The sequence below is a fragment of the Mobula birostris genome, chromosome 16 (assembly GCF_030028105.1).
Source record: "Mobula birostris isolate sMobBir1 chromosome 16, sMobBir1.hap1, whole genome shotgun sequence".
Classification (NCBI taxonomy): Eukaryota; Metazoa; Chordata; class Chondrichthyes; order Myliobatiformes; family Myliobatidae; genus Mobula; species Mobula birostris.
In genome coordinates this window covers 37,726,520-37,754,235 of record NC_092385.1, presented here as the reverse complement: position 1 = coordinate 37,754,235, position 27,716 = coordinate 37,726,520, and the positions used below count along the sequence as shown (strand labels likewise).

At 36.8% G+C, this 27,716-nt stretch overlaps 1 protein-coding gene across 13 annotated transcripts in view; it reads left to right on the top strand.

Moving 5' to 3' along the window:
* foxp1b (forkhead box P1b) overlaps positions 1 to 27,716 on the top strand; it is a 559,907-nt gene that overhangs the window by 503,040 nt on the left and 29,151 nt on the right. For all 13 annotated transcript variants that reach the window (XM_072280576.1, XM_072280573.1, XM_072280566.1 and 10 more), the window contains 5 exons: positions 3,696 to 3,779; positions 15,048 to 15,249; positions 16,287 to 16,363; positions 16,720 to 16,821; positions 25,510 to 25,631. In XM_072280576.1, coding sequence (XP_072136677.1) covers positions 3,696 to 3,779; positions 15,048 to 15,249; positions 16,287 to 16,363; positions 16,720 to 16,821; positions 25,510 to 25,631 — 587 coding nt within the window. The remainder of the gene's footprint in view (positions 1 to 3,695; positions 3,780 to 15,047; positions 15,250 to 16,286; positions 16,364 to 16,719; positions 16,822 to 25,509; positions 25,632 to 27,716) is intronic.

The window sequence follows — 27,716 nt, the reverse complement described above, 5'->3', positions numbered from 1 at the left end:
ATACCTTTTTAACTATTTCCATGAAACCAGCTAATTGGAGCAGCCGCTTAATTGAGCCAAAATGTACTGGCCCCGATGTGTCCTAATTAAGTGGGATCCTCTGTACCTTTAGATTCAACCATATTACTGAAAATTAATTCTATGAATGTGGGAACTTGTGAGCAGTCATTAGAAAGAAATGATGGTGAAAGCCAAATGGTCTAGAAATGTCAGAGCAGAATGTCACAACCTGTCACTCCTTCTAGGCCTGCAATTACTACCAGTCCCATGATATTCAATTGTCACTTGATGCTCTCAGGCTCATTAAGAATTTGTTTTGCAAGATTAGCTTTAAACTCAGAAATGTACAAGAGGTTTAAAAATCTTGATCCTTTCTGTGAACTGGATGAATATTTTAAAAACTTCCTAGGAGCATTACTGGAGAAACACATTCCGTGTGATTTTTTTTGATTTGTGAGAATATAATTTTGTCAGTAATGTTTATAGCAATTCAGAATCCTCTTGTAATAATTAATTAAACCTTCTTGGGTAGTATTATGGGGGATGTTTTCACTTTAGATGCAGAGTGATCAAATTTAGTAGTTTAGTTTAATAATATTCCTTGCTGTATATGTGTTCAAATGTAGTACATCAATTAAAACAACCATAAATATACTACAAAAATAGGCATTTTTAATCAGTCTAGTATGCCACACGTGAATAATCCAATTTAAATATTTTAATATCCCATTGTAAAAGGACTCTACAGATTCATTCCATTTTATTTTGTTGTATAATGGTCATCCACCAGGCAAATTAAAAATATATATTCTAAAGCTTTTAAATGGCTATTAGTGTCCTTGAACCCATAAGAAACCGCTTAATTTTAAGAGTCTCCTTGAAGGCCTGTAAATGGATCAATTAGCGGAAACCCTCAGTGTTAATTAATTCCATCTGGGGTCAGGGCCAACTTTTAGCATGATGTTTATTAAACTAGCACAATAGGGTACGGGATCTTTATTTGTACAAAGCTTAATTCGTGCTTGAAATTGACAATTGTTTGCACAGGTTTGGTCGCTTTTTTACCTAGTTTAAAAAAACTCCAGCTCTGCAAATGATCATTTTTGAGTATGAAGAGAATGGCTTTTGGATGGTATGTGGATCAGTGAGAGAAAGCAAATTTTGTGATGAGGCCCATCAACTGCTAGTAAGCACATAACTGGAATACCACGGATGTTTTTGATGAGGAACAGCTGAGTAGCATGAAAAAGAGACAAGAACAAAGGCAATACATCTTGGAAAATGCACCATTTCTGTCACTAGTAGGTTGTCACAGGAGGTACAAGAGAAAATAAGTGACTTAAGAATGGAATGGAAAACCATTACTGTAATGCTGCCATTATGGTCATTGAATTGATAAATAAATGAGAATATTTAACATAGTGAAAAATAACTATTATCTGGAAGAAGAATACTATTCTATATTATGTGAATAATATATGGTCATAAATTTTACTCTAGGAAGGAATTTCTGTTGGCCAGAACTTCACTAACTTAGTCTTCATTGATGTAATTTTTAATTGAAATACTGGCTTAAATAAGAGGGCATGACATGCAACAAACGGAGAAGCCCAGGACATTAAAGTAATTGACTTCATGGTGTTTCTGTGTTTTCTTTTTATTAATTAGTTAATTTTAAATTCCTGTTGTGGATTAATGACTTAAAAAAACACACCAAATAATTGGAATCTCTAGATGAAGCAGCAGTGGTTGATATCTACTGAGGGAAAGCTTAGAACATCATTGTGGGATTGAAGCTCCTCCTTCACCGTATTGCTGCTAAAACTTTTAATCATATCCCTTCAGACTCAATTACTTAAACATTTTGCTTGTCAATATCCACAGCCTACTCTTTATATAATTGTAATTTACCCAGAAACTTCCTACTACATTCTCGTCGCTACAGATGCTATGCTGTTATACGACATACATGTTATTTACAGCTATAAACATCCCACAATACACATTGCATAAAACTAATTGCTGTACAGCTGAAGTACTAGAGAGCAGCAAATTTATTGTCCTCATACATAACTGGAAAGACATGTGCATGAGTTTTTGAACAGTGCCTATAGTTATGCTTTCAGAGTTAAATGAACAGGAAGTTGCGAGGTAAAAAGGGCTAAACAAATTCAGGAAGTTTTTTTTTCATCAGCAGTAATAAAACAGTTGCTTTTTTATCTATGTCAGTGAAATGAAGGCCAGATATGTGCTAGAGTGTGCATTAATTCAAATAGTAATAATTGAATTTGAATTGACTTTATTTCTTACATCCTTCACATACATGAGGAGTAAAAATCTACGTTATGTCTCCATCTAAATGTGCAATGTGCAATCATACTAATTTATAATAAATAGAACAGTCACTGTAATATAGAGTACACTTAAATCAGCGTGAGTTCATCAGTCTGATGGCTTGGTGGAAGAAGCTGTCCTGGAGCCTGTTGGTCCCGGCTTTTATGCTGTGGTACCGCTTCCCGATGGTAGCAGCTGGAATAGATTGTATTTGGGATGGCTTGGGTCCCCAGTGATCCTACGGGCCCTTTTTACACACCAGTCCTTGTAAATGTCCTGAATCATGGGAAGTGTACAACTACAGATGTGCTGGGCTGTCCGCACCACTCTGCGATTAAGGGAGGTACCATTCCCATACCAGGCAGTTATGGAGCCAATCAGGATGCTCTCAATTGTACCCCTGAAGAAAGTTCTTGGGATCTGGGGGCTCATACCAAACTTCCTCAACTGCCTGAGGTGAAAGAGGTGCTGTTGTGCCTTTTTCACGACACAGCTGGTGTGTACAGACCGCGTGAGGTCCTCAGTGGTGTGGATGCCGAGGAACTCGAAGCTGTTTACCCTCTCAACCCCAGATCAATTGATGTAAAAATGTTTCTCTTCTGATTAGTTACGGAAACAAAATTGCTTCTTAAAAAAACAGATTAAAGTAATTCCCGTGAAGTGTTTTGCTGCATACATATATTTAATCTGATAGCTTTAATACTGGTTGATATTACTCCCATTCTTCCTATTGACTGGGATAACATTTTGTACTCTCTGCAATACTTCATAGTTAGGCAAAGGTAAAAGTAACAAAAGATTCATTTCTACTAGGAGCTGTTATTGAAATCTGATACTGCACTGAACATTTATGCAGTTTTAATCAATAAGCTTTAGACTGAGTATATCTCATTGATTATCAAATCTCCTATTTACAATTATGGGTTGCCAAATGCAACTGAAGTTGTGTGCAAACTGAACAGAAGAGATCAGCTATCCTTATTGACTTCCAGAAAATTTCAGGTAGTGTGTATAATACTACCACCTGTTTAATTAATTTGCCAAAGTTGAATTCAATATGACATTACAGAGGCACTTTGAACAATGCTTAACAGAATAAATTGGTAGTTATCTAATAGGTTTCCAACTTTTGCCATGCACACAAATTCACTGTATATAAAAAAAGTATAACGCGGAAAGCCTTCAAACCTTATGGTTCAATCAGTCAAATTTTGGTGTATTAAAATGCATTTGATTAAAACAAAATAAATTGGTTTGATGCAGAGACTGAAAGTTTCACTAAGGATGATTAATAAGTGTGTATGCAGTTGTTTTGATTGTTGTGGTTTTACTTAGGAATCTAAAATGTTTTATTTCTGCAGCTTGCAAAAGACAAAGAACGCTTGCAAGCTATGATGACCCACCTGCATGTGAAATCAACTGAACCAAAGTCAACTCCACAGCCTGTAAGTTATGATGTTACGGGGCAAGGTGACAATTGTGTAAAATGACTATCATGTCGTTTTGATTCTGTACACATCATCCAACTTTGTTATTTCTTGCTTTTGAGGGGTTTCCAGATTAACCTTTTCTGATGTAAAGTATTACAATGCTTTTAATATCATCAGTTGATGTGTCTAATTGTGAAGATATGGCCCCTAGCTGTAGGAAAATCCACAAGCTTGCACATCTTGAAAACTTTTAGTCTACTGATAATGTCTGGTGTTTGAATTGTGGGCCAGTTTATTATCAACAAAAATTAAGAAACATTAGAACAAAGTGATCTTATACCTTGAGTTGTACTATAACTATAAATTCCAATTAAATTCCCCTCATCAGTATTTATTTTATTTACCTTCATTGGGTAAGTTATTCCAGCTCTTGCTTTTATTTCTGCTTGGCAGAGGGTTTATGTCTATCCTCTTGTAACTGTGCAGTTGTAAAATGACTGCCTAATCATGGAACTCTCACAAAAAAAAATAAATCCGGTGAAAACCCTAGTTAATAAATGCTGTTAAAATTATTTTCATCCAGAAATGCATGCAAAAACTTCACCTGCATGTTTCTGGATGGCAGCTGCCTGCAGAGCTTATCAGCTGATATGCTATTGATTCGGAAGCAAATCAGCTCTCCAAAAGAACATTCTCATACTAGTCATTTTTGGCAGGATAAAAGATAAAGAGAAATTGGTGGCGAGGAGTTAACATAGAATACTTCTGTGTGTGTGGTTATTTTTCTCACTACTTAATGGTCAAAGTCTACACCCCTCCATGTGGCTCCAAGCCACTGAGACATAAACTAGTCAAGAAAACAGTAATCACAAGATCTTTCACTGAGTGAGGTGAATAAAGCAGAGGTGCTGTAAACCTTGTCGGCAATACTAGCAAAAAAAGGTCACAGAAAAATTAAAAAGGAGGAAGAATATTGAGGATACAATGGGATGCTTTAGAATTTGTTCCCTCTTTTACTGTGAGTGAAAAATGGGGGTCTTGGATCACAACTGTAATAGTAATTTAGAGGTGGCCACTGCATCAGAAAGCATGATTAGAAATGCATTAGATACACTAAGGTGAATCTGTCCTGGAATTGTCTATACCAGTTTCCCAACTGTAGCTAATCAACCTGGAAAAGATCACTAACACCATTTAACATGCGGGAAATGGCTCTTAAGTGCAAGTCTTGCATAAAAATTTCGCAAATGGGTCCAATTTCTAGGCACTACTTAGCCTACAGAAAGAGGGTTTCCTATTATTTGATCATAGATGCAAATAGCGTTCATGGAAGAGAACATTTGACCCTTCTTGTCAAAAGAAAAAAACATATATTCAAATTATCCCTGTGGTAGAAAGGGAAAAACTGGTATTTTAGAAATTAGAAAAAAAGTCAATACAATTTTTAATTCTTTTCTGCAAAGTTTTTCTGATGCCTAAAATCAAGGAGCTGTGCTTAGCCGTTCCAAAATATGTAGTAAATAAAATTATTTGTAACCTTACAGCAAAATATTATGCCATGCATGTATAGCTTTGTGTATATGCATGCATATCTAATGATCCCAAAAATACAGTGGGCTAGATTATGCCTTATCTTTAACCACACCCTCTGCCTCGTGTGCACAGTTTCCGTGGCCACTTTGTTTTTGTGAATTCATGTGTCACTTGGACTGGGGTCCTCGATACAGCGAGGATGGGGTCCTCGATACAGTGAGGACTGGGGTCCTCGATACAGTGACAACTTCAAGCAGTGGATGCTGAGACGGTAACCTTCTGACATATTAAAAAAAACTTCTAATTAAGTTACTTCTAAAAGAAGTAGATGTAAAGAATTAAAAAAATAGAAAACTACGAGAAATAATGAATGTACTTAAATACCTAATTAACATATTAATGAAAAAATTAAAGAAAACAGAACCATCTACCTTTACTTAACTTTTCCACCAACTTCAGCAACCCCATTAAAATTCTATTCTTATTGAAATGTGCAGCATTCTTGAGGGGTTTGACAGATTAGTTATGGAGATGGTGTTCTGCCTGTTTGGGGCATCGATAATCAGGGATTACTGTCTCAATGTAAAAGGAGTCCATTCAGGAGACAGAAGAAGTTTCTTCATAGAGATAGTGAATCTGTGGAACTCGTTTCTCCAGAGGGCTGCAGAAGCTGAGTCATTCTGTGCAGTTTAATTATCATCAACCATACATGAATACAGCCAAATGAAACAGTGTTCCTAGATATTAAAGAAATAAACAAATTTAGGGTTAGGACGGGAAAAAAAACTGTCACTCAGGAAAAGATCAGCCATCATATTTTAAAAATTGAAACAAACATGAAGGGCCAGATAGCTTCCATTTACATGCTTTTTTGCTTTTATTGCATTGACTGGGTAAATAAGGTTGTAGTAAAACTGACTAGCTAGACACGAATTGTATCCAACCCTTCATCCCTCCCACTGGAGTCAGATGAGATCTGCCCTCTAATAGATTCTGTTCTTCTGTGCTGACCTCTAACAGATTTTGTTTCTCCATGCTGCCCTCTAACAGAATCTGTACCTCTACTCTGCTTTGTCAGTGCAGACGTTAGGAGTGCATCAATGGGAACAGTGCTATTAGGGACACTTCTGTCCGAAACTACCAACTGAAGAGATACATGAACTGAGCCATTGAAAAGAAATGAACCACCTTTCTTGCCCAGAGCAGAAGATAAAACAAAAGCCAGTAAGATATAATGGGGATTTACCATGGAGTTCTATAAACTTCTAATAGCGTTCATATGAAAGGTCATTCCACTTAATGTTAACAGGTGGCAGATTACATCATGATCATTATTCTGCTACACTCCTGTAATTCTGTAAATGAACGAATCAATTACAGTGGAAAGATTACCTTATTTCTTGCTTGAAACACGTATTATGCAGTCTCTGAAGGTATCCAGCCAGCAGCAGTATCATTCAACATCAATATATGAGAATTAATTGAGCATGACTGGGCCTTTAGTTGCCACTTGCAACTTCAGTCAATATGTGTTGATGCTGGATAATGACAAGGTAGTGGCTCATCTGCACATTATAGTTGTCTAATAGAGGACAGAGTGAAAATGCATACAGTATCTTGGTAACAGTCATAATCAGGGAAATGTTTTTGTATAATCTATGCCAACAATCATAGATTTAATAATAGTATAAATATTCTAGTATAAGATGTAATCCCTTAAATTTGATTTAGAGTGTAAATATGATGCCTTCAAGGGAATATTTCATTATTAATCTTACAAGTGTTGAAAGAAAACCTGTCATAAGAACAAAGCATCAGAAAAAAAGTCAAGAATGGTGTACAAGAGTTTAAATTTATTTTCCTTCTTTTGTATTCTTTGTGGATCATTAAAGTGATATATTTAAACATTAAGGGCAGACACAAAATTATTTCAAAATAAAACATTCAAATGGTTAATTTACAATTGCGATGCATACAAAGTAGTATGCGCCTTGTGCAGAAATGATAGAATCAACCTATAACATGACAGGGAATGGATAGAAAAGGTAATTTCAGAACCAAATCCATTTTAGGCTTGTCCCTTAATGTTGCATTAAATATTGTTGGGTTAACTTTTTAGTTAACTGAAAAAAGTTATTAAATACATTTTTCTGACAAATGACAGAAGTTTAGTGCCTTCTATCACATGACAATAATTAATTGTTAGTTGGACATTAGCTTTTTCCACTCTAAATGATTTTCCCCTATTTTATGTGATCATGAACTTTTGATTTAGCTTTTCATTAAATTTGACTTGTTTTTTTTTCCTACAATGGGCAATTTTTCCCTATCATTTTCACCCGTTTGCTGTTTCATATAAATTCATTCTTTGCGTTGTTACAATGAAATAGATTTTGAAATCTAGAATATTTCATCAAATTTTGTTAAATTTAGTTATATGATAAAGGTTCATTTCATACAATTTTGAGTAAATTTTCAAATTTAACCATTAACTGTTTCATATGTTCTGATTAATTAGCACCTAATGAATATAATTTCCAAATGAAGCAGAAAAAATATCATAAATTTACACAAACTATGTTTCTTCACTCCAAAAAAAACTTTATTTAGTCCCATCTATTTTGCCACCTATCAGTTCTTGTCCCATTAATTTATTGCATGCCAGTTACTTGACCAACTTCTTTTTAATCATGGTGAAAATTTCGTCTCCAGTTCTTCAGTGAGCTCCAAGACCCAAATCATCTTGTGGAAGGGGGTGGGGCATTGGGTTGGGGAGTAAGGGATGTATGTTTATACAGCTGTTCCTTGTAAATCCAAAGAGATTGTGGTGTGAATGGGTAATAGATATGAAAGCAGCAATAGATCATGCGATATAGTTGTCTCTAACTCGCCATGGGCTAAGAACTAATTGAAGGCCCCCTCAGTTATAAGGAGTACTGTGTCCTTGTTGTGGCATGGCCAGTAGTGGTGGTTAAGACACATAGTATTGCCTCTATCAAACTGTTCAGGTTGTGTACTGTATGGTTTCATATGTACCCTCTTGGCTCACTAGGTATTGCACATTTGTTTAGTCAAAGGGGCAGCATCATGGTTGAGTAGCTTGCAGATTGTATGATTTGCATGTGTGAGATTTGCAAGTTGTTGGGTGTGTGGCAGAACAGAGCATATTAAGCTTGGTTTGAGACCTGATTGATCAACTTTGTTGGTAGGTGAGCAATGGGCCATTTCTGGGGCTGATAGTGCAGGTGGTGGGATGTGGCATTCAAAGGCGCATTCCTTATCCAAATATGAACTACTTGTAAACCTGCATCCAGTCATCCAACCTTGTCTCACAGCACTGACTTAACACTGCTTTCTGAATTTGAGTCCGAAGGCTATTGTGCTCCCCTACACAAAGAGAATATCCATCCTCTTCCCCACTGCCTGTATCAAGGTCCCTAGCCCAGTCTCTGAAAAGTTGAAAGCCTAAAACAATTTTGGATAATTGACAGTATAATTCATTCAGAAATGTTTATTGCCTTAACTTGCCACAGTAACACCTCTTCAATAAAGACTTGCTTTTCCTGTAGGAGGTTAGCTAGTGTAGCTTCATTCAGCATACTCTGCGATATAGTGCTGGAGAATTGCAAGTTTGCATTCAGTTATGTAGTTGACATGGAGCAACTAGCATGTTAAAATATCTCTGTTCAAGTGAGATTTTCAAGGATGTGGAAAATGCTTCGACTTTGGTGTAGGACTCTCAGCACTTTTCCCAACAATGTCCAACCAGATACCCTTACAACTGAGGAGATTTACAAGATTCCAAAGTCTAGGATGTGAGCATGAGATTGAAGAATTCTTCTTTAAATTATTTTAATGTATTCTTTTTGATGGGATCGGGACATTCTTGGCAACAGCGGCATTTATAGCCCATCCACAATTGCCTTTGAGAAGATGGTGGTGGGCCACCTTGAATTGCTCCAGTTTTTCTGGGGAATACTTGCACAGTGTATTGAAAAGAAATACTAGAATTTAGACTCAGCACTGATGAAGGATTAGTAAAGAATAACTTCAAAGTAATTCTCCTAAATTTCAGGAAGCAACAATTTCTACTCTTGTTATAATATAATCCTTGCATTATATTTAGGAAGTCACATGACTTATGGGCATAAGAAAATTGTAAGTGGTTCTTAAAAGGTGCTTTTCTCTATCATCATTAGAGTTGCTTCTTTTTGGTAAATAGTTCTGAATAACTCATGAAATAGCACATTGAGTTTAAAATTTATAGATTCCTAATCCTAGATTATGGCTTAAATCAGGAATGCAAAACTCTGGCCGGCAGACAAACTTTAACTATGGCAATTCTTAGATGACCATTTAAGAGCTGCAAATCTGAAAAGGAGACTTAGATATGCAACTAGGTATAAGGTGCAAAGTGTTGCATATGGCAGAATAGGCTTTTGCTCCACAATCTCTTGACAATGGAGATTGTGAGCAGTTTGGGAAAAAGAGTTGATAGGTTGGGAAGATCTGAAAGCTTGAGATGGGATTTGTCAGAAAGAACATCCTGGGGAATGTTGGACAGATGTTGGGTAATTAGGGGAAATGATCTGGAATTGGAAATGTGATGATTGGGGGCTGGCAGATAATCGAGAGATGGTCAACAGGGACATGGCTGGTGGAAGGATGTTGTAAAGGCAGTGTGGAGCCAATCAGTAAGTTTGGTGTCTGGAATGATTAGTAGATCATCTGGATTAGAATTTCGCATGTTAAATTGTTTTAAAGAACATGAAAATTGTCGTTTTCTCCAGAAAAGACTACTTTACATTTGTATAAACATTAATACCCAAGAGGCAAATACAGATAATTTTCACAAAAATATGCCAAGTACTTTTTGTTCTACATTTTAAATAGCAGTGATCATGTTCAGTGTGGATCAAAAATATATCAGAGTATGAACATTATTTTTCTGTATTATTTTCAGAATTACATTATAATATGTTTTCTCTTAATGCACTCATGTCATTCTTAAACATTAGTAATGTTGGATTTTGCTTAACTTTACACTGTAAGCCCTTACACCACGGTCATTTCTTTGCAATGACTTGCTTTTCCCAAATCATAAGTTAGAAACATTTTAAGTTAGCAATTTATTGTGCAGGAGTAGTGGTTTGGCCAACGTCAACTAGTTTTCTAAGAAGGCATGTTTCAGAGAACAGAGTATAATGTTCTTTCTCTAAATAAAAAGTTATAAATAGAATAAATAAGTGATAAATAAGGTTCGTCCGTCATCATCAATGAAGACCTCGACACTATTAGTACTTTTTACAAGGTTGAGTTGATAGCTCGACACTCAACCCGGCATGAATGGAAAGCGTGCCTGGGAGCGGCCCGACTGGATTTGAACTCGGGAACCTTCGCTCCAGAGTCTGGCTCTGATGTCACTGTGCCACCAGTTGGTTTTCATGGTGGCGAGACTAGCGCTTGATTTGGACAAGTGAGGGAGAGTTGTGCAGCGTCAGCCTCTCTTCCCAATTCCCATCTGGATCCAGTGGCACGACAAGAGTCGAGAAGGCTGGAGATGGGTCTAGGTGCAGTGGATGACCAGGACATCTTCTGTGTCTTGTCGTGCTCTACGCGTTCCACAACGCTTGCAGAGACCGCCTTCTTGACCGTTGGACCTTCCATTGGTCTCATCCGCTCAATCAGCTGAAGTCTGTCTTCACATGCCGGGATAGACAACTCTCTATCTCACCGAGGGTTTGAGACCCGTCGGCTACCCTCACCTGGTTTAGCCGGCTTGTTGAAGCCGTTGCCTGGGGTGTGCCCGCTGTCGCATGCAAACAGCTACGGGGAGCCACAGGTGAGAGCTAAGTTCCAGCTGGGGACCAAAGGTGGACAAACTACTCTAAAAAAGGGTGTGAAATGTTCCCCCACCAGAGGTGCTACCCCTCCCTGATGCACCCAAAAAATAAATGATATTGTCTAGAAGAAGACCAATAAAATTCATGGAGAATGTTAAGAATCCAGAGGAGCTGCTCTGCAAGCTGAGCTTGTGACAGCTCAGCTCAGGATTGGTAGTCCTATCACAATCACTTTTGCACATTGAGTGTTTTGCTGAAACATTTCTAGTTTAATAAAGTGCCCTGTTGAAAAAGGGCTGGTTTAGTGTGGCTCTGAGATCTAAATACCAGGGTAAAGGATCAGGAACTCTCATGTGATATTTTAAAATGCCAATTCAGAACATGTACAGAAGTTTTAATGAGAAAAATGAAGATAATTTCACTATTGAGTTAATTTTTTTTTACATCTACATTTACTGCATCTCAGTGTGTAATTATATTTAAATTGCACACATTTTGGAATTAACAGGCTGATAGAATTTTTTTCCTTAAAATGAACTTTGCATAAATGATTTTGGTTATAGATTTTGAAAATTTATTTTGTGTTACATTTCACTTGAACCAGCTTCTATCAATTCCAGCCAGAAAATTGACTTTGGACAGTAATTTTCCTCACATGGATTGTTAGTGCTTCACCTTTAGCAGCTTAAAATAATTGGGTATAGAGTAAAAGATATGAGAGGGTCATATTCTCTCTATTTCCCCACCTTTGTTCATGAAAAACTACCTTAGTTATATTGTGGTGCGTTTTCCACTGGTTTAGCTGAGAGATGTTGTGAGCTCATCCAACCAAGCCAAACAAATTTGAGTAACAGGCAGTTTCAAGACTCAGAACTGTGAGCTCTGCCTTGGAATTGAGCAGCTCTTTGAATGACAGCTTTTCAATGGCATCTGACATGAGTATTGGAAAAAAAGTAGCTTCAGCAGAAATAATGGAGGGCAAGTCATACACCACTGGAAATAAAACTATAGCATAATGTTGCATAGTTTAGACTGTAGTCAAAGGCTGGAATTGTTAATATAGACCAACAACAGCCATTCAACCTAGGTTTTCTCTTGTCAGAAGTAGAGTTTATTTGTACCATTATGTTAGACATTTTGAAAACCTCTCCTATACAGTATGTGAAAGATACTAGCTATCACACAGAAAATACACCTGGACTTTAGAACTATTTTACATTGAAAAGCTGAATTGTCTCTGTCACTAATAGTCCAGAATACTTTCCCATGTAAGTGGAACATTTTATTGTTTTGTAAAATTTGAAATTGATGTGCCACTTTCAACTGGCATTGTACAAAAGAGTGCCAGTAGTTAACCTGCATTTCATAATCGGTGAATGTGAGCTTGCTTGCTTGGTAACCTAGTAATTATTTTCTGATGACAAACATAATAACCCATGCAATTGATAAATATTAATATTGTCTTATTACCGAGGAGAAGAGGGCTCTGATAATTAATCATTGTGCTGGGTAACAGATGTCAGAATGTGAGTGTACTGTTTATTAGTAGAATTATGCATCATTAAGTGCTATCTTTAAAGCAAGCTGAGAATACCAATTTTTGTTGTTAAGAGATTTCAGTTTACAAATTACTGCTTTATTCAATCTGGCAGTGTACAGACAGACCAAAATTAACATTGCACTTTGTAAAGTGTTTCCATTAGATGTGGTGCTTTTAAAAATCTATCATTTCACATGGTTAATAAGAAAATAATCTAACAAACGTGCTTGTTTGGAATTTATGAACAGTGTAATCCTGTTCATAAATCCTAAACTTCTAAATCTGTTCAACATCACCTAAATGGTGATCAATGTAAAATTTAGGCATATGGAGCTGTATAATGCTGGAGGGAGTAACGTGCAGTATTTTGTCTTCAGGGCTAATTCATTGCCAAATAAGTTTGCTATATTAATGGAAATAAGTTCAATAATGTGGTGTATGAGCCTTGATGAAAAATATCAAGACAATACCTGAAATGCCTTGTTTTAACAGTAGTCATGCAACTTAGATTCTGTTAATTTTGATAATGACTAGTTTTGGTTTTAAACTATATTTCTCATATGTAGAGATTAGGAAGAAAATTATAAAATATAAAAAGATGGATGTCAAGGTGCTCAAATAAATTTGCTAGAAATCTAACACTGTCTAATGGCACTAAACGTTCTACATTGTAGTGACAAATGTCGCACTGAACATTAAAACTGAATTTCAAAGGCAGAGCACAATCTCCTTCAGTACCATTAACATCTATTCATGGGTGAATTTCCAAACATTAATTAGAAAATATGTGTTTCTTCTGTCAGTCTTGAAAACACAAGAGGATAGACAACTTTTAGAAGCATATAAATGACTCTCACAGTCTTGATATTTAATCAGAAAGTGTAGTTGAAAGACTGGATGATGTTTTTATATATTCTGTTTACAACATGTTAAATATCTGAAGTTCTTGTTGGGGGTGTGAGAATGTTTTGGTGCATTCGCATGTTCCAGCACTATTTTAACATTACACATATTTTAAAATATTCTAATATCCATTCATTGAACACAGTATTATATTTTATTCACAATATATTGTTTATTTTTGCTGGGGAATGCAACTATTGTAAAAGCATAGCAGCCTTTGTTGGTTAAATATGCATTCAATTTTTTTATGGCATGTTACGAAGGTTATTTTTGTTTGTTTTTGCAGATCAAGTTTTTGTATAATTACACCATGCCTCCTTATTCTTCATATTTAATAGCAGACACGGTTTATGATTAAGACTCTATTTACTGTTCAGCAAACAAGGGATGGAAAAGGAAACCAAATAGCTTGAGAATTCCTAAACTAAACCATGTCTGTTTGCCTGCAGAGTTCTTCCCTTATGTTTGCAAAGCTTGTTTAATAGGCCTGATCTGTGATGGAATTCTGTAATTGTGTGGTGTTTTAAAGTAAGCAAGTGCAAGACCTCCAGATAATGACTATTAGCAGGACTTTGGTAATTGCAGAACTTGTGAACAAGGATGCACAGAAGGGTGAGGTGTTAAACATGGGTGATACACTTTTCACCTAAACCCTTCTGCCTCCCATGCTTACTGAGGCTGAATCTCATCAGCAGTATTTGATGCCGTTATCAAAAAAAATTGAGAAGTGACACTCCTAAAGCAATTGAGAGAGTTGACATTCCATTAATTTGTTAACACAATTCGCAAGTGATTGTTACAGATGAAACACCTTTCCCTACGATGCCTATATTGGGGCTTCTTTCCTACTGATTGCAGTCATATTTAATTTGGAAACTCTGCTCCATTGTTAAATTAGCAATTAGAACAATTTTGTTGGAATATGTATATGTGTCATTAGATTTTTTTCTCCAAATTAATGGGGAGAGCAGAGGTCAGTGAGAAATTTTTCAGTTGACTGGAGTGCCTCTGTTGAGATTTGTAGCTTATTTGGAACAGTTGCAGCTGCAAGCAAGAACAGAACAGCTGCTTTCAGCCACTCTGGCTTCAGAGCTCCGTTTAATTAGTTTACCTCATAGCTATTATTGCTAATATCACTGCCTCCCCCTCAAAAAAAATTACTGTTTTGATTTTTAAAATTCTTCCGACATCTTGTGTCACTATAGGCTGATGATGGGGTCAGTTTGATGCAGTGTTTAATCATTAGATCACCTCCATAAGCACCACCTAATTAGAATCCTTTCAATACAATTTCATCTTTTAATTAGCTGAGATTGTCTGCTTCCTCTGTAGCTTATTAGTGGCAGCGCAGTGGTAGGTGTGAACCACACTGTTATTTGTCAAGTCTGTTAAAGCTTTCCCCTTTCTCCTGTTTTTTTCTCCCCCCACCATTACCCAAATCTTTTCCAAAAACTTTCTTTGTAGCTGAACCTGGTATCGAATGTCACGTTGTCAAAGACTGCATCTGAAGCTTCTCCGCAGAGCTTACCTCACACTCCTACAACGCCAACGGCCCCTATTACCCCTGTTACACAGGGACCCTCTGTAATTACCCCGACCAGCATGCATAGCATGGGACCCATTCGCAGGCGGTACCCAGACAAGTACAATGTGCCAATCTCCTCAGGTAAGTTCTTTTGTTCCTGCAGCTATCAAAATATAAATACTGCATATTCATTATATATATTTTCATTTTCGCAGAATCACAGGGAAGTCATGCAGCCCATTGAGTTTATACTTGCCCTATAGAAAACCAATCCAACTAGTTCTATCCTGTCTCACAAAGCCTTCCATATTCTTTCCAGTTGATGCTTAGCTAACTCCCTTTGAATACTACCATTGAATCTGCCTCTATTCTTAGCTCAGGCACTGCATTCGAGACTCCAGCCATTCTGTTAGAAATATTTTTATTGTGAAACTTTTGATTCTTTTGCCAGTTTTCTTCATTCTTTGGCATTTCATTCTTAATTTCTCATTGGTAACAATCTCACTCTATCTTCCCCATCTATATCCTTCAAGATTTTAAGTACTTCTGACAGACTTCCTTGCAAGCCTCCTCTCCTCCAAGGATATCTTCTCCAGCCTATATACATATGAAGTCCCACATCTCTGGATTCATTTTTGGCAATTCTCTTCTACACCCTGTCCACAAATTATACATTCAGTTTATATTTCCTTAAAGTCTATTATTAAAGTTTTCAAGTTTTGTGTCATTTGCTCATTTGAATATTGTGCATTGTACGCTGAACTCTATATCACTAATATATTAACAAAAGCAGTGGGTGGTCCTGGTTCCTGAAAAAACTCCAGTGTTCACCTCCCTCCAGTCCAAAAAACAACCTGTCATTACTACTATTATAGTCCTGCCTCTTTGTCAACTTTTAAAAATCCATACAATAATTGATTTAATAAAACATATTATTCATTACCATGAATTGTGGTGAAAAGCTTATTACGTGACGCCTTATCAAGCAATTCCAGAAAATCCATATGTACTACATCCACTGCGTTTCCCTCATTGACCCCCTTTATTACTTGATCAAAATGCTGGGAGAACCTGTTGAAATATTTCTTTTAATATCAATTTCTCCTGTATAATAATCATTAAAGTGTACTTTTAAAACCATATACTTCTGTACATTAACATATTATGTCTATTTACAGACATTGCTCAAAATCAAGAATTCTATAAAAATGCAGATGTTAGACCTCCTTTTACATATGCATCATTAATAAGGCAGGTGAGTACAATTCGCTTTTTAAAGCATCCTCTCATATTCAAATGCTTTCTAGTTCTGAACATAAACTTTTCAAAACTTAATCTGTAACTTGGTGAACAATGTGAAGTAGGATAAGCCCAAAATATTAAAGGGCTTCCAAGTATTGTGCATCTTGCTGTAGCTACGTTATGCTTTTAACAGAATTTAAAATTCAAGGTTGTTGAATATTATAATTTGCATTTTTTTTTCTTTAAAATACACTTTATGTTGAAATAAGGTAAGTGTAGATTAGTGAATCTTGTATATATTTAAGTTAATAAAATCTTCTTAAAAGAAGCATCTGCAGTTACCATAACACACATTGTGTTTTATCTCAGGCAATTCTTGAATCTCCAGAAAAGCAGCTAACACTAAATGAAATATATAACTGGTTTACACGAATGTTTGCCTACTTCAGACGCAATGCAGCAACGTGGAAGGTAAATAATTATAATTAGAAATGAAACATTTCTTGATCAGTTTCTTGTAGATTTGCAGTGATTCTCTAGTTAAAAGTAAACAAGACATTGCATCTGACTTTAGGGTGTTTGTGAGAAACTCTCAGGTATTGAGCACTTAGGTGAAAGCTCGTAATTCAACTCCTTTGCACTATATAACATCAAGAAAATAATTGCAATGGGTGTTTTCTGTGTCTTTATTGTACTATATAAACACACAACACTGCTAGGACATAACACTAAATAATCATGCTGTCATTTGAAGTAAGTGTGCTGTAAATGTGCAGACACAATCCACTAATTAGGTGAAAGAATGACTGTTTGCCTTGCAATGCAAACAGAAGCTACAGCCTCTGTCCCTGTATTCTTCATGTCCCCTCATTTTATAATTTCTACATGCTACAAGTGCTGGAGCTGACTCTACAACTGATTTTCTCAATTTTTATTGTATATTTATTTATTTCTCATTTTGTATTTGTACTGTTTGGTTTTTGCACATTGGTTGATGTCCATCCTATTGGGGGCGGTCTTTCATCAATTCTATTGTGAATGCCCACAAGGAAATGAATCTCAGGGTTGTATATCATGATGTATATGTAATTTGATAAGTTACTTTGAGCTTTGCTCATCTGGAATATGTAGAATAAAGAGAGCTTTATACATCAGTACAGAACATACTCTTTGTTTACGTAGATGAAGCTTTCACTTACTTCTCTCACTGAGCACAACACTGATTAGTGGCTAAGGTTGATAAAATTAGCACTATAAATGAAATATTTCCACACCAGCATTGCAAATTCAAGACAGAGCAAAGTTATTCTATGAAATCTATCAGAAGTACTACATTAAGCAATCTTGCTATTTGTTACAATGCACAAATCAGCGTAATTGCACAACCTTAATTTAAATTCTAATCCATACTGAAGCTACACATTACAGAACTTATTATCAATGTTGTTGAGTATTGTTTGGCCACACAGAACTTAATGGAAATGGAATAAAAGCCTCCAGTATGTCTATTGTTTGATGAAAGATCCAAATATAAAATAATACAATACGCACAACTGCTGTGTCTTCCTGTGGCAGTGCTGGTGATTACACTGGCTCCACGGTGCACCTCTGGTGACGACGAATGATTGATATTGACTCACTAGTGTTGGTTATTGGAAGGTTGACTATCCTTAACAGTTAAGCCTGAACCATCAAGGCCAGTAGTTTTATGTGTACTTTGTGGTTTTGCAAATCTTGAATCAGCCCACAATTCATAGATTCTATATATTTCAAATTTTTGAAATTACAACAGTGTCTTTTAAGTGTGCATGAGTGACATGTTCCTGGAGTTTTTAGAAGAGACTGTCACATATTGCCCCATACTTCATAATTTTGTCTTCCATCTGTCCATCAATCTTTGATTCTTTTGCTCTCTGTTTACTCTTTTTTGATACTCTCCTTCATTGTATGCCTCTGGCATATTTGTATAGCATGTATTTTTTTACTTTATTTCCTCTTTCTCTATTGGTCCCTTCTATGTATTTTAAACAGAGGTTCACTCTAGTCTTAAGTTGCAATCACTCCATTGTTCCATCTTGAATTAGAATCAGTTTTAATATTACTGACATACAGCGTCATGAAATTTGTTTTGCAGCAGCAGTGCAGTACCATACATTAAAATATAAATTACAATGATTTATTTAAAATAATAAAAGAGAAAAAGAGTGAGGTAGTGTTAATGGATTCATAGACTTTTCAGAAATTTGATGGAGGAGGGGAAGAAGCATTTCTTAAAACATTAAAGTATGCATCTTCAGGCTCCTGTACCACCTCCATGATGGTAGTACTGTGAAGAGGGCATGGCCTGGACAGTGAGTGTCCTTCATAATGGATGCTGCTTTCTTGAGTCATCACCTTTTGAAGATGTCCTCAATGGTGAGGAGGCTAGTGCCCATGATGGAGCTGGCTGAGTTTGCAAACCTCTGTAGAGTTTTCCTATCCTGTGCATTGATTCCTCCATACCAGACAGTGATTAAACCAGTCAGAATGCTCCCCATGGTACATCTGTAGAAATTTGCAAGTCTTTGAAATACAAAAGTTCCTCAAACTCTGAATGAAATATATCCCACTGGCATGCCTTCTTCATAAATGCATCAATATGCTAGACTTAGGATAGATCTTCAGAGATGTTTACTCAGGAACCTGAAACTGTTCACCCTTCCACTGCTGACCCCTTGATGAGAACTGCTCTGTGTTCTCCCGACTTTCCTCTTCATGAAGTCCACAATCAATTCTTTGGTCTTACTGACATTGAATGAAAGGCTGTTATTGCAGTACCACTCAATCAATTGATCAATTCCACTCCTATACACCACCTCATCAACACCAGCAATCGTGTCATTGGCAAATTCATACATAGCGTACAAGCTTGTGTATAGCCACGCGTTCATTAGTGTAGAGAGAGTAGAGTAGTGACATAAGTATATGCATCCTTGTGGGTATGCCTGTGTTGATTCTTCGCAAGGAGATGTATCTGCACAGACTGTGGTGTGCTGATGAGGAAGTCAAGGATCCTGTTGCAAAGGGATAGATACAAAGGCCCAGGTTTAGAAGCTTTGTTGATTAATGCTGAGAGGATGATGGTGTTAAACACTAAACTGTAATCGATAAACAGCAGCCTGATGTAGGCATTGCTGTTCCCCAGGTGGCGCAAGGCTGAGTGGAGAGTCAGCAAGCCTGTGTCCTCTGTAGACCCATTGTGCCGCTAGGTAAATTATAGAACATAGAATAGTACAGCACAGTACAGGCCCTTCGGCCCACAGTGTTGTGCCGACCCTCAAACCCTGCCTCCCATATAAGCCCCCACCTTAAATTCCTCCATATACCTGTCTAGTAGTCTCTTAAACTTCACTAGTGTATCTGCCTCCACCACTGACTCAGGCAATGTATTCCATGCACCAACCACTCTCTGAGTAAAACAACCTTCCTCTAATATCCCCCTTGAACTTCCCACCCCTTACCTTAAAGCCATGTCCTCTTGTATTGAGCAGTTGTGCCCTGGGGAAGAGGCGCTGGCTATCCACTCTATCTGTTCCTCTTATTATCTTGTACACCTCTATCATGTCTCCTCTCATCCTCCTTCTCTCCAAAGAGTAAAGCCCTAGCTCCCTTAATCTCTGATCATAATGCATACTCTCGAAACCAGGCAGCATCCTGGTAAATCTCCTCTGTACCCTTTCCAATGCTTCCACATCCTTCCTATAGTGAGATGTCTAGAACTGGACACAGTACTCCAAGTGTGGCCTAACCAGAGTTTTATAGAGCTGCATCATTACATCGCGACTCTTAAACTCTATCCCTCGACTTATGAAAGCTAACACCCCATAAGCATTCTTAACTACCCTATCCACCTGTGAGGCAACTTTCAGGGATTGCAGCAGGTCCAGGTCCTTGTTCAGGCAGGAGTTAATTCTAGCTTTGACCAACCTCTCAAAGCACTTCATCACAGTACATGTAAGTGCTACTGGGAGATGATCATTGTGGCGGCTTACCCTACTCTTCTTGGGTACCTGCATGATTTTGCACCTTTTGAAGCAGGTGGGAGCCTCCAACTGCAACAGTAAGAGATCGAAGATAACCTTGAACACTCCAGCCAGTTGGTTGGCACAGGTTTTCAGTGCCCTGCTAGGCACACCATCAGGGTCCTGATGCTTTGCGGGGGTTCACCCTCTTGAAAGATGCTCTGACCTCGGCCTCCGAGACAGTTTCTTTCTTGACTTGCTTTTCTTCTTCATATCCCTTGAAAGAGCTGAAGATAGTTTACAAAGGTCTTTTATCCCTAATCAAAATTAGTTTTGAACACCTGAAACCAATTAAGGTTTACAGTGTGCCATTAATCTCTAAGTCAGTCCCAGTCATGTATTAAGCACACAACGTATGGCAAAGTCAGTGCTCCAACTCCTGCCCTCTGCAGATTAAGCGTAGTGCTCTGCGCCATATACTCGTGCCTGAGCTTCTCAAATAAATTTTGCCTTGCTTGGCACAGACATCTTTTGCTGCCCTGGATCAAAGACCACAGATCCCATCTGGTCTCACATGCTACAACTTTGAATGCATAATTGTGAGTAGCTGTGGAAGTGTTATACTAACAACTCTTGGAAAATCATGAAAATATCTTTTTTGGCACCTGGTCTGTCTGTGCTCAAGATCCCGACAGCACACATTGGTTTTACTGTACCTGTAGATAAAATCCTTCTCATCTTGCTCTCATAAAAGAATTTTATTGAGAAATTGGTGTGATTTTGTGAGCACTCAGGGTGCCTTTAAAGCTCCAAAATGTCACCTCCAGTAAGCACACAGTTGCTGCTGAATTGCACTGCAAGCCGTGTTCTGAACATGCACCAGATGTAGAGAAACGAAGTGGATAAAGGCAGCACAGAGGTTGCTGATTTGATGGCACTACTGTCATTTTGCAGCTAAGTGATTCAACTGTCATTTTTCTTTTAACATTTCATGGTTGAATACTTTGGGCATTGGAAAACACAATGTGTCACCTCCCACCCTTCTCCCTCTTAGCAAGTATTTCAAAGAGATCATCATGATATACTTTTATATGTTTGGTGCTTTCTAAACTTCAAGCTTCAAAAGTTAATGGTGAGCAATGATAAAAGACTTCAATTCTCAATTCAAGACTTCTTCACAAACTACTTACTACTAGTCATGAATGGATTAGGATCTATCCCCTTTACAATACAATATGACTGAGTGAGTGCAGAACATGCTGCTTGGGAGAAGGAAACAGAAGGCACAAGTATCATTCCTAGAAGAAGTCCATATCTGTCCATGGTATTCTGGGAGAAATTGTGCCACCTGAACCAGTGGAGGTTGCAGTGGTCTTGTCCAGTTTTGGTATTTCAGTAATTATTATAGCATTTCAGTTTAGATCGCAGTAGTGCGGACTGGCTTGTGGCTGGCAGACAGCTGTGGAGAGGTAGGAGAAGAAATTTTCTCTTCCTAATGGGACTGAAGATTTGTACACCCTGAAAGCACTGACATGACCATCCCATCACCTCTTCTGTGCATCATCTGAACTCGAGAAGTTTGACACCATCCAGAACTCAAGAAGCTTGATGGCATCCATGACAACCTTCTTGACTGGCATCTCTACCACCATTTTAAACACTCACTTCCTCTGCTACCAGCACTTCACGGCTGTAGTATGCAGTATCTAAAAGATGTACTGTGCAACCTGCCAAGCCGCCTTCAACTGGCTTCTGGTAAATGGACAAGGACAACAGGATCCTGGAATATCCCTCCAACTCTGACACAACATGATGTTCCTTCATAGCTCTCTTGTTTTAAAAAAGAGATATGTGGAGTTTCCTACAAACAGCACTGCGGGAGACTTCTCAATGCAGAGACTATAGTAAAGCAGATCAACTTCATCCTCTCAGGACTGACTAGTGATGGGAAATAGATGCTTTTGTTGCCATTGATGTTTACATCCTTTTGAATATGTTTTTTTTAAACTGCTTCCATTTTCTGCAGACTCTCAGCTCTTCAATTACACTTCTTGGTAGCATATATCTCTTTGCTAGGCCTTTTAGTTCTTTGCAAACTATAATCTTTTTTTTCTCCCTCTTTCTAAGGCCCTGAATGAAATATCTATGAACAGCGAACTGCTTTTCTTAGCTTTTCTCAGCTTTCAGATGTACTTGTACTATATCAGCCAGTACCAACAATGAGACTCCCCTTTAGTAGCTACAGGCCATTGTTATCTGGTGTTTTTCACCAATGTTCTGGTTGGTGAACAGCCCGGTTTGTTGGTTTTACCATAATGACTAAGTTGCTCATTTGCCGATATAGCAAACAAAACTCAGGTTAATCACACTTCAATATACTTGTATTCAATTCATCTTCAGATTGTCATTCTTATGTACGACTCCAGGCAATGAACGTTGGTAACCAAATCAACTACAAAATAATAATTTAAAACACGGTCCTCACATATATCCAAGTCTTTTTGACTATCTACTGTATAAATATTCACATAATACTTTAGATCTTTGAAGAACTTATAGTCTAGGTAAACATTTGCAGCCCAATTTGCATTTGCTGATACAATGTTATCAAAGCAAAGTTCAGTTATTTAAATAACATACAAAATTAGACATGTAAGAATACAAAACTGTAATACATTCTAAATAGTTCCTATTCTACTGGAAATTCTGATATATGTTAGGCCCAAAATGTGTATTTTACTTACAGATGCCAGGAAGATGATTGTCTTGTACAGTGGATAATGAATTTTAACATTAACATTTTAAAAAACTCAAGTATACAATATCAAAATATTTCTTCCTATTTTATGAAAAGCCAATTGTACATGTTTTACAGTAATCAAAATTGTAGTTAGATTTGTTGGTTCAAATAATGGAAGAATCAAATAGGTTTTGTTAAAATAGATAAGCTCAAATTGATTTTTCTTAATATAGGAGAAGAGTGAATTTCTATTTTGTTTTCAAGGGCTGAAAAGTTTTTGCTGTGTTCTACTTTACAAAGCAAATCAATTCAGAAACACCACCTCACGTGCTTAAGATATTTTAATTCTTCAATGTAATATCAAAGTTGTGCCTAGGAACATGATAGAATAAAAAGCTAGATTTTTTTTTAAAAGCTGAGAAAATTATACCTATTTGAAAAAATATTTACCCAAATTTCACTGAGAGCAAAAGCTCTGTTTTTTTTTGTGTAGCATATTTATTCTTGCCAATATCTAGCACCCACTCCCTCTCCTTCACCACAGATCTATTCTTCAGATATTGCTGACTGTCATTAAAGTCCTTCTTTTGTAATCAATCTATTAGATGTTTACTTGATCCTCACAAATTTTCAAATTCATTGTACAACAACTTGTCACTGAAGAAAGGATGGATATAAATACACCCCTGACCTTAATAATTAAAATTGGCGTGGAGCTATTCCTCAGTATTATCTATATTAATGTATTCAGCATTACCAATTTGTTGCTTGTTTCTTATTCCTTTCCCATTTTGAAGTGCTATTTTTTGCTTGTGTAAAAGTGAGTCTTTTCTCATCTAAAGATTCTCAAAAATTCATACACGTTATTTAAACGGCATGGCAGATTTAGTCCATCGTCAATGTGTCAGATCTACAGCTGTGACTTTGACAAGTACCAGCTCAGTAGATTCATTCAACTCTTTAACAGAATGCTCCACCAACTGCTGACAGTCCTTCCATGGGGCACATTTTAGTGATGAGCATTCATCTTCCCTACTGTGACTCAGTCCTGCATGGCAGCATGCAGCATTGTAGAAACACAGAATTGGTATGTATGAAAGTATCTTCCATCTATTTATGAATAACCAGTGTGCATATAAATAGCATATGAAAAGCAAATATATATATGCCTTTAGTAATAACTTGTGATCCTTGACTTTTCTTTAAACATGATGCTGTAGGGCAGAAGCTTCAAATGGTACTGACAAGTCAGAGGCAATGTCTGTTTACTATATTCATACTATTTTGTTAAGGCTGGATTTGGCCTTACTAAAGGATTCTGACTCCGTAAGAGTCTTCACTTCTGGTGCTATTCAAAATGGGTAATGCTGTTGTTGTTCTCAACCAATAAATTAAAACTAATTGCCTTTAGCTCTTTTAATTCGGATTTAAGTCTAAATGACAATCAGATTGCCAAAATGAAAAGTGCAAAGTACTTCCTTTTTGGCAAATATATTTTTCAATCTTTTATTCTTATAATGCACACACTAGTTGAATTAGTATTAGATTTGTGAATATTTGGCAGTGTTTTATCTTTACAATCAGCATTTGAAATAATAGGTGCCAATTGTTTTTTGATCTTTATGAGCATGTCTTAAATCTAGTCTAGTTAAATGGTAGAAAAGTGCCCTTAAATGAAGGTTGCTGAGGTAAAGTTTGACCAGATGTGCTTTCCACTGCGAGAACAAGCAGGAATCTTCAATTCAGCTCTAAATGGTAATCAGTAGTGAAACATTTGCAAACATGTCATATTTGGTAGGGGTAATATAATAATAAAAGGGACTTGTTTAAAATTGGATTTAAGATGCATTGTTGGAACAATGCTTCAAACTGTCTGATTCTTGCTAACTGAAATCTATGCACCTTTTATTACCCCTTACAGATGTTTTCAGTACATTCATCCTTTTTATTGTCCCATATAAGAACAATGATGCATATTGTGACCTGTAAATAATTAGAATATGTTTGAACATTTATTCTGATTCCCCTTGTATGCTGGTTCATAATGCCAGTCATTGAAGACAACACGGAAAATGCTACTGTCTTGTGCACTGTCATTCTTACGAATTTAATGTGAATTCCAGTTGGAGTGCTTGTTGTGTGCTATAGCATTAAGGACAGCATTACAGTGGCATCAGCAATCTTAACTAAACCTGATCAAAAGTGCCACATCTATGTTCTTTTCTACAAACTGCTTTAACGAACTGACCACAATCTAATGGATGGCATTCAGTAGCTTCAGAAGAACCTGTCAATGCAAACACTGTCAGCAAGCTTGAATTTTATGATTCTTCATTATGGCCGTGGCAACACTTATAATATATACTTCCTTTCTTTTAGATACAATATTAAATGTTTTCTTCTTTGTACTTACTATAGAATGCAGTGCGCCATAATCTTAGTCTTCACAAGTGTTTTGTTCGAGTAGAAAATGTTAAAGGGGCAGTATGGACAGTGGACGAAATAGAATTCCAAAAGCGAAGGCCACAAAAGATCAGTGGGTATGTCCACCATATTTAATTGCTTAAACCTCCTAGCATAGCTAGCTCCCCTGTAGTGTAACTTACAGCTAATGGCTGCTTGCAGGTAATGGAGGGAAGGGTATTGCTTGGTTATATTCTTGCTGTCTAGGAAAATGTGGGGCATTGAAAGCAAGTGCTTTGTCATAGGGTCCTTTCCCCTTGTTTTCCAGTCTGTGTTTGCCATGGTGCCCACCCCATGTCCTTTCCATCTGCTTGCCTAGTGTTCTGCATCATATGCTTCTGCTTGCAGGCTACACATATTAACCCCACAAATCATTTGCTTATTTCATTTTTTTTCTCCTTTTCCTTACCCAACCCTTTTGTGTGATTTTTGTTCTCTCCCAAATCCCATTGCCCTTGTTTGTCTTTCCATCGCATCTGCTTGACTGCTGCTATAATCCCAGGGTGCCATACGCACCAATTTGTCACTGCATAAGTGCTTTATCAGAGTAGAGGATGAGTTTGGGTCCTTTTGGACTGTTGATGATGAAGAATTTAAACGTGGTCGCCATATTCAACGAGGCCGTCCTCGAAAATACTACCCTGATGAAAGCTTTGATGAACAATTTGCACAGTAAGAGCTTTTGCTTGCTACTTTTTTGCTTCTGCTTTGCATTGCATGGTTACCATCTGTCAGATTGCCCTGAGAATTAGTATTTTATGTTACAATGACTCTGTGTTATAACATTTGTTGAATTAAAAGTGTGAATCCTTGTACTGACAAAAATCCATTTTATTCAAAATACAATGTTGCTACAACAGACCTTTATTTTAAATCATCTCTAAAATAATTACAGAAAAGGTTCAGGTGAAATATTCCTCATTATTATTTACATTGTGATTACACATGAAAAAATTAGAACTGTGCAATCTTTATGTCTGAACATCGACATAGAAGCTACCCAGCCATTGATTTTACAGTCATATAGAAAAGTCGTACTAAATGATTACTCATGAAATCATCAGATGAAGCAAGTCAAAAATGCAGTATCATGAGCAATATACTTCACGAATACTTCAATTGGTTACAAACATCAGTCACAAAAAAATGAATCAAAGTGTTTCCAATATATGAAAAATTACACATCAAATGTGAAAGTTAATATATTGTGCTAATTTTCAACACTAATTCCACTTGAGCTCAGAGAAAAAGCAGTTTAATCAATTTATCCATTTACCACTCTCGGTCCTCAGCCCACATTTTGAAGAAGTTAAAATAATTCAAGTATAATTTAGCAGTTGATTATGATCACATTAAAAACAAAATGGCTCTGAGGCCAATGCAAATACATTATAGCTGAAAGGTTGTGGGAGAGAAAAAAGTATCATTGGCTAACTCAGAACTAAATGCCATTGTTTGATTATGCAGGCATCCTGTCTTGGTCCCAAATAGGTCAGCATTTAGTAGTAGTATCAGAATCAAGTTTAATATCACCGACGTATGTCATAAAATTTGTTGTTTTGCGGTAGCAGTACATTGCAATGCATAAGGTTTTTTTAAAAAAAAACTATAAATGACATAAGAAATATATAAAAATCAAGTAATGCAAACAGAGAGCAAAATAAAAAAAAAATCTAAAAAACAAGACTATTATAAATAAGTACAGGGCTGATGATAAAAACTTGACAATAATATTTGAATAAGATGGCAACCTGAACCTCTTCTTTAATACTCGAAAATCTTTGATACACAATGACTCCATTTCAACAGTGGAAAAAATACTCTGCTCCGTTACGTATTTCAACAAGAAAGGTTATTTTTAATTTCCAAATACCACTATTTGGCCTGCTAAACCAATTATTTCAGACTTGAATGGAGCCACCTTATTACCATAATTTTTTATCCTTATTCATCATATTAAACAAACTAATATGCTGGTCTTTTGGTAATAGATAAATGATACGATGTACCAGTCAGGCAAGGTCCTAAATGAATCCCTGATTTGTTTATTGTGGCTGATGTTAGATATTAATACAGATGCAAAACAAATCTTTAGGGTCCAGGTAAACAGATTATGTTCACGAAGATCTTTGCTACCAGGCCACATGTAATTCACTCATCCT